This window comes from Budorcas taxicolor, chromosome 8 (assembly GCF_023091745.1).
Source record: "Budorcas taxicolor isolate Tak-1 chromosome 8, Takin1.1, whole genome shotgun sequence".
In the NCBI taxonomy this organism is placed as follows: domain Eukaryota; kingdom Metazoa; phylum Chordata; class Mammalia; order Artiodactyla; family Bovidae; genus Budorcas; species Budorcas taxicolor.
The window spans coordinates 71,767,049-71,779,784 of NC_068917.1; the positions used below are offsets into that span (position 1 = coordinate 71,767,049).

General features: G+C 49.7%; 1 protein-coding gene across 1 annotated transcript in view; it reads right to left on the reverse strand.

Moving 5' to 3' along the window:
- GFRA2 (GDNF family receptor alpha 2) overlaps positions 1–12,736 on the reverse strand; it is a 101,384-nt gene that overhangs the window by 50,941 nt on the left and 37,707 nt on the right. The window contains exon 4 of the mRNA XM_052645118.1: positions 10,611–10,965. Within this exon, the coding sequence (XP_052501078.1) occupies positions 10,611–10,965 (355 nt within the window). The remainder of the gene's footprint in view (positions 1–10,610; positions 10,966–12,736) is intronic.

Consider the following 12,736-nt stretch of genomic DNA (forward strand, 5'->3'; position numbering starts at 1 on the left):
ACAACTGCCAAGGTAAGGATCTGAAGCCAGGGCTGCAACACCAGGCCCTCTGAAGAACACATCCAGGGAGTCTTTTCTTGAGCACCCTCAGCCCACCAAAGGCCGAGTGATGAAGAATTCCCGTGCTTCGAAGGATCCTGCTGGACAAGTACAATTCACAGGCCTGGAATGGAACTCTCCCCCTCCAAGCCTTCGCCATCCCAGGAAATGGCATCATCGCCCACCAGGGGGCTCAAGCCAGAAACCCGTGAGCTCTCCTTGAGCTCCTCTGTCTCCCTCACTCCCACATCAAGGTACATCATTTCCATCTCCAAAATATCTCAGATTTATGCACTTATCTCACTCCGCACAGCCACCCTCCTGGCCTGGGCTGCTGTCGTCTCAGATCTAGTGATACTTAAATAACCTCCTCTCCGGGCTCTCAGGTCATTCTTGCTGCCTCCCTTAATTCTCCACCCAGTAGCCAGAGTCATCATCCATTATCACACTTTCGATAATATTACTAGTTGACTTCAGAAGCTTCCTGCTTTTTATTTATTTATTTTTAACATCTGTTTATTCACTTGGCTGTGCCAGGTCTCGGTTGCAGTTCACAGGATCCTCTGTCTTTGTTGCGGCATGCAGGATCTTTAGCTGCAGCATGCACACCCCTAGCTGCAGCACACAGCACCTAGTTCTCTGATCAGGGATCAACCCAGGCCCCCTGCAGTGGGAGCGTGGAGTCTCAGCTACTGGACAGCCAGGGAAGTCTCTAGATTTATTCTGAGTACACTTAATAGAAAAAAAGCTTCTGGGGACCTCCCTGGGGGTCCAGTGGCTAAGACTCCACACCCCCAATGCAGAGGCCCCAGGTTCAATCCCTGATCAGGGAACTAGATCCCACATCCTGCAACTAAGAGTTCACACGCCAAAACTGAAGACTCCACGTGCTGCAAGTAAGACCCAGTGCAGCCAAACAAACGTTTTTAAAAAAAAAAAAAGAATAAATCCAGATTCCTTGCCCCAGCCTGGGATGGCCCCGTGTGACCTAGCCCTGCCTGTAGGTCTCTCCCTGGTTCCCTCAGCTCCAGCCACACTAGCCTCCTCTCACGGCCCCAGAAATGCCAAGTCCCTCCCTTCAACCAGCTCCTGCACATGCTATTGCCTCCGTGTGAGATGTTCTTTCTCCCACCTGTCTTTCTTCTGGCTTCTCATTCTTCAGGTCTCAGCTTAAATGTCACCCCCTCAGATAAATGTTCCCTGACTGCTCTGCCCAAGGAGGTCCCCCCTTCTTCCCCTATTACATTCTATTTCTACATCCTGCTCATTTCAAGGATGTTAATCATACACTTTGCTTGATTATCATATATACTGTGTTGCTTGTTAATCATATACATTGTTTGCTTGATTATTGTCTATCTCTTCCATCAAACTATAAGCTCCAAGGGGGTGTGGACCATCTCTGTTGTGCTCTCCAGTATCTATATCCAGTGTCTAGCACAGTGCCTGGCATGTAATAAATATTTGTTAAATAAATAAATAAATTTTATATATGTATACATATATATAGTGGTACATTCGAGCTTCCCAGGTGGCACTAGTGGTAAAGAACCTGTCTTCCAATGCAGGAGATATAAGAGACACAGGTTTGATCCCTGAGTCAGAAAGATCCCCTGGAGAAGGGAATGGCAACCCACTCCAGTATTCTTGCCTGGGCAATCCCACGGACATTGGAGCCCGGCAGGCTACAGTCCATGGGGTCACAAAGAGTTGGACACAACTGAAGTGACTGAGCATGCAAGCATATACATATATTATATATAAGAATATTTTAAAGAGACCTAATTGGGAAGATAAAGTATCAACAGAAAGCCACAGGATCAGTGCCACAGGAAGGATGCAGGCAAGTTCTAGGAAGCATCAGTGACAACAAGGTCCTACTGCATAGTGGACGGAACTATATTCACCATCCTATGCTAAACCATAATGGAAAAGACTAAGAAAAAGAATGTATATGTATGTATAACTGAATCTCTTTGCTGTACAGCAGAAATGAACACAACATTGTTAATCAACTAAACTTCAACAGAACTAAAGCAAACAATGTCTACATAAAAAAATAGAACACGTCAATGGAAGGAGAGGCTATGAGAGGTCTCAGACAGATGAGAACCAAACAGACGCTGAATGAAGTGTAAGTCTAGGGCTTTCCTGGTAGCTCAGATGGTTAAAAAAAAAATCTGATTGCAGTGCAGGAGACCCAGGTTCAATCCTAGATCGGGAAGATCCCCTGGAGAAGGGAATGGCTACCCACTCCAGTATTCTTGCCTGGAAAATCCCATAGACAGAGGAGCCTGGCAGGTTACAGTCCACGGGGTTACAAAGAGTTGGACATGAATGAACAACTAACACACACACACACACACACACACACTAGGTGCTACAAACTGAATGTTTGTGTCCCCCCAAAATTGATCTGTTGAACCCTAATTCCCCACGTGATGGTGTTTGGAGGTGGAGTCTTTGAAAAGCAATTAGATCATGAGGGTGGAGCACCATGACGGGACTAGCAGCCTTATGAAAAGAGGAAGAAACACCCAGTCCCTCTCGGTGAGCACCAGCCACGGAAGAGTGAGAACACTACTCCAAAGAGGACCCTCACCAAGACCCCAACTGTGCTGACAACCTCACCTTGGATTCCAGCCTCCAGAACTGTGAGAAAGAAGTATTTGTTGGGTAAACGCTCTGGTCCATGGTATTTTGTTATAGCAGCCCCAGTGGATAGAGACAGTAGCAAGGAAAAAGCCCACATCACTGGGTGGAAGCAGAAGCCCAGTGAATGAAGCAGCATCTGGGTAGCTGAGAGCATGCCCTGCCCCACCCACAACAGCCAATCATAGGTGACACCTCTAGTGTGAACAAACCTGAGTGACTTGTACTCTGATTCTCTCTGCATAAGCAGCATCCCCTCTCGGAGGGTCATTCCTCCTGCCAATCACCCAGGGATGAGTGGGTTCTCACTCAGAACTCCACCAGTGGTAGCCTCAGCTAGACAAGGGGTGCACCTCATCTCTCTGGGGTGTGAGCTTTAGGGAGCCCAGGTGTACAGGTGCTGTCTGTCCAGTCATTCTGACCTCCCTGTAGCGGCCAGAGCAAGAAGTCATGGAAACCCTATCTTGCAAACTAAATATCTAGGCTGCAGCTTCTCTCTGTGTTTGTTTTCCCAGAGCCTTTAGCAATGTTTCACATTCCAGCCTTGTGTCAATTTGCCACAGGAAATTCCAAGAGGAATACTCTGGGCACTCTTAGCCCAAAGATCAAGGGTGAGCAGGACCCCTAATGAGGCCAGTAGCAGAAGTCAGCACGGGATCCCCAAGGAGAAGATGGGTCTCACAGCCTCTGGCCGGACAAAGGACGCCAAGCCCCTCCCCAGCCACTGCAACCTTGCTGGTTGAGTCTTCTTCAGGAGGATGGTGACCTCTTTATCCCATGGCACTCCTGGGCACAGCTCTGCTCCAAGGCCAGACGGACCTCTGAACAAGCTTCATGTGTCTGTGGCTCATCTGCCCCATGAAACAGCTCCTCTCTGGGCCACCAGGGTAACCCAGGGATGGCTTGGTAGGGGGCAGAGCAGAACTGGGATTTCAAGAGAACCTGAGTGGAAATGCTACCATCTAGCTCACAGCGTGGTTCTATTCCCGTTGCCGAGGCAGTCAATCACGTGTGTCCTGTCACTGGAGCGTCAAGGGCCTCCACCTACTTCATTAACTCTCCAGTCCCAACATGAAGCCTGGCCCAGAGTGGGTGATCAACAACAGTTGTCAAACGAATAAAGGAGTGACTTCCCTGTTGGTCCAGTGGTTAGGAACCGACCACCCAATGCACGGTACACGCGTTCTATCCCTGGTCAGGGAACTAAGATCCCACATGCCATGGGGCAACTGAGTCTGTGTGCCACAACTACTGAAGCCCACGCACCTAGGGCCTGTACTCCACAGCAAGAGAAGCCACCACAGTGAGAAGCCTGCCCACCACAGGGAAGAGTAGGCCCCGTTCACTGCAATTAGAGTTAACATGCAGCAAAGAAGAGCCAACTCGGCCAAAAATAAATAAATAAATTTTAAAAAATTTTTAGAAAATGAATAAAGGAATGACCCCAGGACCCCCATTCCTCCTGCTACTGGTGAACCAGTGGTCCCAGGAATGACTAGCTGGGTTCTAGCGGATCTGCCCCATCCATGATTCTGCCCCTTCCACGTCAGTGGCAGGCATCACTAATCAATCACAGCTCCCTTTGCTAGATTCATAATCCTCTAGGCAGCCAATCCAAGTTGGCCATCTGGAGATGGAAGAAGTCCTTAATTTGGGGGAGGTCAAGGAATCCTTTAAGAATCTAATGAAAGCAACAAGTTTCTCTCCAGAAAATACACATGAAACTTTACATATGATTTCAAGATTCAAGATCCTGATGTATGGCAAAACCAATACAGTACTGTAAAGTAAAAAAATAAAAAAATAAAGAAGGAAAAATAAATAAATAAATAATGAAGGAAAGGCTTGGAAGCCCCCCAACCACCTATGAAAATAACCATTTTGCGCTAACCTGATGAAAACATCAGCCAACAGATTCTGTAGAGTCCTGAAGGAGCTCAGAGACAGCCTCAGAGAGCCAAGAATCAAACCCAGACCTGTCCATCCACACTGCTTACAGATACCAGACACACTTCAAGCTAGGCAAGGGGGCAAGGGTCTTGCTGAAGGGGCACCTCCCCACTCCTTGCAGACAGCTGAGACAGGGGACCCCAAACCCTCTGCCTTGCCAGCAACCCTCTCGGACAAGGACAATGTCCACTACATAAAGGAGCCCACCTAGGGTAGCCCCAGGCTGAAAACTATTTATACATGTCCTCGGCACCCAGAGGTTAAATTACAGCTGGAGATGTGGCACAGGGCCAGCCCTGAGTTATTTATATCCATATCCTCTTGGCAGACCAAGAAGAACAGGGCATTCTAGGGGGCCGCTCCAAGCAAGACCTACAGGCACACAGTTTACAAGACAACACAATCACAATCATCCTTCCCATAGCCCCACAACCACACCCTACACACACACACACACACACACACACAGTCTGAACCATCCTTGCAATGACTGTAAACTGAGAAAGTAGAAACCAAAAGTTTATGTTCTAAAAAGGAAGTAGGTCATGGCCCACTGAAGGGCTGGGGTGAGAGAAATTAGCCAGATTCCGTGGAATCATTCCAGGAGATTCTCCAGGCTTTCCAGACTCCACATCAGAAGCCTTTGAAAAGAAAAGCCTCTCCTGGTCCTAAGTCCACAGCAATCAATGCCCATGAGACATGAACCAGATGAAGGCAGAAAGCAGGGTTCCTGGGGTGAAACTTCAAGACGAGTTGGACCCGTGGCTCGAGCAGGAAGGTCCCACTCTCAGAGGCTCCCTCCCTCTGACCCCAAGCTGGTCCTGGTCCAAAGAGCAGGGAGAGGATTCAGAAATGCTTCCAACACCCCGGGGCCCCAGCAGGAAAATACCCTTGCTTAACCAAAGCTTCTTCAAACCCTGCTGTTTAGTTCTTAGTGACATTCATAAGACAGCACAGCAGAGTCTGTTAAATATCACACGGGATATACGAGGCCTACTGCTGGGGGCAGTGCACAGCACATCAGTGGATTTACTGTAATGTCGTGCCAGGTGAAGGGAGTCTTGTCGAGCTGCCCCCGTAGAAGTCCTGGGCCAAGAGTCACTCAGGGAAAAGCCCCCGTAGAAGTGCTGGGCCAAGAGTCACTCAAAGAGAAGCCCGGGCAGAGCTGAGCCAAGTCCCAGAGCGGGTGGGGGGCCGACAGGTCCAGTGAAGTGCAAACTGGGCACTCGAGCCCTGGAGTGTGGGGTATATTCTAGGAGAAGCCTGCCACGGCCGCATTCCCAAAGAGTCAGCCCAGAGAGGCTCTCCCGTGAACCCCATCAAGGCCAGTTCCATCCATTAAAGTATCCAGGAAAGAAAGACTTGAGGGTCCCCAGTTCTTGCTCCAAACACACTGGCACTGGGCTCTCCCTCTTTCACAGTCAAGATGTCCACCTGTGGTGCCCACCGAGTGGGCAGAAACTTGGCCAGGTCACCAAGGCCAGGAGGGAAGGGAGGGCACAGTGGAGAACTGCCTGGTCTCCAGGAGTCCCTCCCCAGGCACTCCTCACTCCCTGGGCCATCACAGACCACAGAGGCAGGGTTCAGGCGTCAGTGAGCCAAGCCTGCAAGAGCATGGAAAGAAGTCAGCTCCTCTCCTTCAGACCTGTCCTTCCACCCCACCTACCTTAATGAGGCATCTCTGGTCATTTCCTTTTGTACCAAGAGCTCACCTCTCTGGAAACATGACCTCAAGGGGAAGCACAGGGGGAGAAGGCAGACAGGGAAGCTGTGTGATGGACTTAGACCCAAAGACTAGGAGGTGTCCTGGGAGAATGGGGAGCATCCTTGTTTGATCCGTGAAGAAGCCCAGGGCATAGGCAATGAAACAGTCATCCAGGACTTCTCAGGAGACCAGGGGTAGGGCAAGCGCAGAAGGTAGGTTTCCCCGCTGCAGGGTCATCATGGCAACCTCGTCCACCCACCTCCCACACTGAGTCACAGGCAGAGCTCCCCAAGGATACATGGCCACACTGTAATGGATCCCCAGATCCTGCCAGACTCACCCTAAACACAGGGTCTGCCTTCATCTCTCATCCTCCCACTTGCAGGTACGTGCTTAGTCGCTCAGTTGTGTCCAACTCTTTACAACCCCATGAACTGCAGCCCACCAGGTTCCTCCGTCCATGGGATGCTCCAGGCAAGAATACTGGAGTGGGCTGCCATTCTGTTCTCCAGGGGATCTTCCCAACCCAGGGAAGAACCTTCATCTCCTGTGTCTCCTGCATTGCAGGCGGATTCTTTACCTGCTGAGCCATTGGAGTCCTACTTGCAGGACCACACTTTAAATCTGCCTGGGGATGGGAGCTGGGTGGGACCAGAGTTGTGGAAGATGCATTAGAAGAACACCCTGGTTCTAGACTGGGAGTATTAGAACATCCTGGTTCTAGCCACATCTGGGAGTACCTGGAACTTCCTACACGGGACCCAACTCGGTAATCCAGACACAGCATGTTCGCTGGGACTCCCATGGTTGCCGTTGTCTAAATTTACAGCAGGTGCATGGCACTCATAGGCTTGGCACAGTGCCTCTCAGAAACGGTCAGCCCTCAGGTCCCAGGACAACTCATTCTTGATCCTCCCGGTAGCCTTGTTTAAACACCCTGCTCTACACTCTCCCATCTCCTTAGGAGCTATGTGTATTGTCCTCCCTTGTTGTTCAGTCACTCAGTCGTGTCCGAACTCTGCGATCCCATGGACTGTAGGAAACCTGGCTTCCCTGTCCTTCACTATCTCCCAGAGTTTGCTCAAACTCATCTCCATTAAATCAATGCTGTCGTCCAATCATCTCATCCTCTGCTGCCCTCTTCTCCTTTTGCCTTCAATCTTTCCCAATATCAGGGTCTTTTCCTCCCTTAAAACACCACTAGTAAGAGGGGTTGCCAGTGTTCCCAAGCTTGCTCTGCTCAGGACCCCAGAGATACGTCCACCTGAGGCTTGATGCCATGCCCACTGCCCACAGCCCTGGTGCACCTGGCCTTAGTCCCAGTGCCCCAGCTTTTGGTCACTGATCCTGGACTCAGGCTTGGCCTCTAGCCCCTCCAGTCCCTCATCCATCCTGTCACCCCACATACACTGTGCGTCATGCAGCCTGACAAGGTCAGTGTAGCATTTAGGACAAGGAGAATCACGTCTCTACTCAATAATCAGTAGGTTCCTCGCATCAGAGTTTGGGAGTGATGTCCCCATCAAGTCTTGACTTTCTCTCAGCTCTCAGGAAGCTGAGAGACTCACCAGCCTGGTGACTCAACTGGGACTCACCCAGGTGAGGACTCACCCAGCCCAGGACCACCCACACCCTAGAGCACACATGTGCTGCCTTGGTGCCCAACTTCCTTTTCTGGGCCCGAGTTTTCTACTTCTAATCATCCTCTTGTTGTGTTCATAGATTCATTTTGAAAGTGAAAGTCACTCAGTCCTGTCCAACTCTTTATGACCCCATGGACTACATATAGTCCATGGAATTCTCCAGGCCAGAATACTGGAGTGGGTAGCCTGTCCCTTCTCCAGGGGATCTTCCCAGCCCAGGAATTGAACTGGGGTCTCCTGCATTGCAGGCAGATTCTTTACCAACTGAGCTATCAGGGAAGCCCACTCCTATCGTTTTTGTAGGCAATAAGGTATGTTTCTTTAAGTAAGCAAAAGAGAAAAGCCCACCTTCTTCAGGCTTTTCCAGCCCCACAGGGATCAGTCCTTCTCCAAACTCCAGCTCATTTTCCAAACCAAGGCAATGCCTCCCCTTCAGCCACGCAGGCCAGGAGCTCCCTTCCCTCTGCAGCCCTGTTCTCCCAGGTCCCCGAAACAACCCCAATCCCATTCCTCCACTCCAGCTTCTTCACTGAGCTCCAGGACCATAGATTCAGATGGCCCCAAGACATCATGGGGATGGCAATAGTCCACGCTGCACATTCAACGTGCCTGTCGAATGGCTCCATTGCCCCATAATTATCAAACGAGGAAACATGGTGGCCACCACTCATGTATTCATTCAACTGATGTTCACAGAGTGCTTGCAGTGAGCCAGGCTGTATGTGCAGGACAAAGTGTGGAGTAAAGTAAAAGTGAAAATGAGAGTCGTTCAGTCGTGTCCGACCCTTTGCGACTCCATGGACTGTAGCCTACCGGGTTCCTCTGTCCATGGAATTCTCCAGGCAAGAATACTGGAGTGGGTAGCCTTTCCCTTCTCCAGGGGATCTTCCCAACCCAGGGATCGAATCCAGGTCTCCCACATTGCAGGTGTATTCTTTACCATCTGAGCCATCCCAAGTGTGGAGTAAACAAAACAGAAATGGCACTGCCTCCAGGGAACTTTCCACCAGTCCCCAGGCCTGTTATACACTGATACACTACTAATACTGATATGCTCATACACTTACACACAGATACTGATACGTGGATACTCAACTAACACATTTCTCTCCATGCCCACAGCCCCTCTCTTAGTCCAGACCAGGGTGCTACTTTGGAGGAAAACACTGGAGATAGGATCCAGCTCTGAAACAAGGGAGCTGTGCGACCTTGGGCAAGTTACTTCCTCTATTTGATCATTTGGCAGATAAGGATGATAACAGCACCTTCCTCATAGCCTCCTTGCAAGAACTAATGAGATAAACTGTATAAAGACTGCTGTCTGGAATGCAGTAAGCAGGCTCTGCTTATCTGCATGATCGCAGTTGCTATCTCCCCAGCAGCAACACCTCTGACCTCTCCTCCCCAGGACCCAGCTCCACGTGCACCCACCACCTACAGGGACCCATAACCCCAGGCTCTCTCCTATCCTCCAGCCTTCACATATGCTTTTCCCACATACAAGTAACACAAGATATAATCTGAAAAAGATGTTTCATCCACACATCCACTTAACAGCTGCCCTCCACAAGAAGTGGACTCATTGTGTGTTCCTTGTATTTGCATGCCAGACTCACCCCCTGGCTTTCTCATTCTCATGTTCCAAGGTTCAGTTCAAGGTACTGTCCTCTGTATCCCCAGGCTGAGGCAAGGTCCTCCCCCTACACACTTGCCTGTGGGAGCCCACAGCTCTCAGCCCACGGCGTTGGGATCCCTGCTCCCCTCCTCTGTCTCCCTTCTGGATTGGGGAGCACTGTGTTCACCTCTGCTTGCCCATGCTTTAGAATCACTCACTGGATGCCACAGAGGCTCAATAAATATGTTAATAACACACAGGAAGAACAGGAGAATTATGGACACACATTTCAACTCGCTTTAACAAAACAAACCTTCCAAATAATTAGATACTCATTAAGCAATTACTTTATGCCAAACTCTGTGCTAAGCTTTAACACACATGTCATCTAATCTTCATAATAATGCTGTGATGTGGGTGTTTTATTCCCATTTCACAAGTAAAGGAATGGAGACTCAGGACATTTGAAAAACAGGCTCCAAGTCACACAGCTAGTGAGTGGAAAAGTCAGGACTCGGACCCAGGACCATCAGATGCTCCACACTCTATCCAACATTTGCTGAGCTCAGCTCTCAGTGTGAAGGCGCTGCCTCTGGGATGTGCAAGAGCCCTTCCCTGATGGTCAGAGGACCTCATTGGGATAATGGGATAATGGCTGGGGCTTCCTTAAAGGAGGAAAGGTGGACTTAAAGTCACTGAAGGTCCTCTCTTACTCCAGGTTCTAGGGTCTCTGATTTTAAATTAGGAGCTCCTACAGTGGTTCATCTTAGTTAACCCACAGTGCTTAGCATGAAGCTGGGCACACAGCACAATAAATCTGTACTGAATAAAGGAATGCACAGATGAATGGATGAATGAATGGATGGATGGATGGATGACAATACATTTTGCACATATCCCAGTCACCCTCTTTGTTCGGCTCACGGTGGTAGCCCAGCAGACACCGGAACACAGAGCGGGCAGAGCGCCCCCTACCGGCTGCCCGCGGAGCTGCAGCCGCCCCTACCTGCACAGGTGGTCTGTCCGGCACAGGCTGCGGAGCTCCAGGCAGTTGGGCTTCTCCTTGTCCTCGTAGGAGCAGCTGGGCAGGATGGTCTGGCGGCGGCGCTCGGCGCACGCCTGGTCCTGACAGGAGCAGAAGAGCATGCGGTAGGTGTACTCGCTGGGTACGCGGTCAAAGAACTGGCGCAGGGCCTTGTGGCACTTGCGGCGGTTGCAGCGCTCCGTGGGCGAGATCTCACGGTTGCAGATGGAGATGTAGGAGGAGCGCAGCTTCTTGCAGTTGTCGTTCAGGTTGCAGGCCTTGGCGGCATCCAGGCAGTGGTTGCTCTTGGCGCTGACTGCCGGGTCTGCCCCTGTCCCTGGAGGGAAGGAAGGGGGCAGTCAGCCCACGGTGGGGACAGCCCCCAGAGTCACTGTGCTCTCTGCCTTGGCTTCCTCATCTGTTAGATGGAGATTATTTAGCAGCCCTCCTGGCCTAAGGCTGTGATTAAGATCAAGTGAGTTAACATGTGGGTCCACAGAGCAAGCTGTACGTATGACAACTGTTAATCCAAAACCTTATTTAAAATTTCTTTCAATAACAGTATGAAGCTTCCTTAAAAAAACTAAAAATAGAGCTACCGTATGATCCAGCAATCCTACTCCTGGGCATATAACCAGAAAAGATTATATCTAATTCAAAAAGATATATGCACCCCAGTGTTCAAAGCAGCACTATTTACAATAACCAAGTGTCCACATGCAGAATGAATGGATAAATAAGGTGTGGTGTATACATACAATGGAATACTATTCAGTCATCAAAAAGAAAGAAATTATGTCATTTGCAGCAACATGATGGACCTAGAGATTATCATACTAAATGATGTAAGGCACAGAGAAAGACAAATATTATATGATATCACTTATATGTGGCATCTAAAAAATAATACAAATGAATCTATATACAAGACAGAACGGACTCACAGAAGACAAATTTATGGTTACCAGAGGGGAAAGGGGAGAGGGAGATAAATTAGGAGTATAGGATTAACAGATACAAACTACTGCACTTAAAACAGATAAGCAACAAGGATTTACTGTATAGCACAAGGGGCTATATTCAACGCTTCATAATAACCTATAGTGGAAAATAATTGGAAAAATATATATGTATATAACTGAATCACTTTGCTGTACACCTGAAACTAACACAATATTGTGAATCAACTATACTTTAATTTAAAAAAAAATCTTATCACAAGACAAAAAAGCAAGCAACTGGGTGTTCATGGCTCCGTTCACGAAAGTGGGAAAGGGGGAAACAAAGGGACTGGATCAAGAGCACATAACAGGGTGGCAGCTGATGCAAAACGGGCCCCTGGGCACCCAACAGCCACATACATGAACAGGGCTTCCGATCAGGGGCACTGCCAGCCCTTAGGAAGTTCCCACTCTGGGATCTCAGGAGCCAGGGTACAAACAGAACTACTATCACCATCCTCATCCCCACCACTGTCACCACTGAAACTGTCCCCACACATTGCAAAAGGCCCCATGGTGTGGGGGTGCCACTGTGCCCAGTTTGTGCCGAGAGCACTGAAAGCAAGTGCTGGACTGGGAGCTCGGCAGTGTGAGGAGAAGGCTGAAGGCCAGCCTTGGACTCCAGCCGGGCTGAGCCCTCATCATGCAAAGTCCGGATGTGCTGAATGCTGGGACCTTGGCGTTAGAGCCATGGCTTTGAGCTTGGTGCCCCTGCCTGCAGAGCAACACATCTTGGGCACAAAGCTGTAATCCCAGAAACTGTCAGGCTCCTTCTGTGGTGTCCACTCCACCCCTCAAGTCTCAGTTGTTCTGAGGGGAACACACAGCAGAGGGACCCACCACCACCACCAACAGAGTGTCTCTTGTCCATCCTGATGACAGACAGAGCAAAGAAGCAGGAGTTCAGTCTGCACACGCCCCTCACCCTCCATGACATGCTAGTGAGAGCTGAATGGAATCTTCAAGCACACTAGCACCAAACCTGAGCAGGAGCCCAGATCCAGCCAGCCCCGCGGTACACCACAGACAGCCACCAGCTCAGGATGAAAAGCCATAGCTTTTCATTCATTCCTCATCCACCCAACAAATGCTTTTCAGTATTTCTGT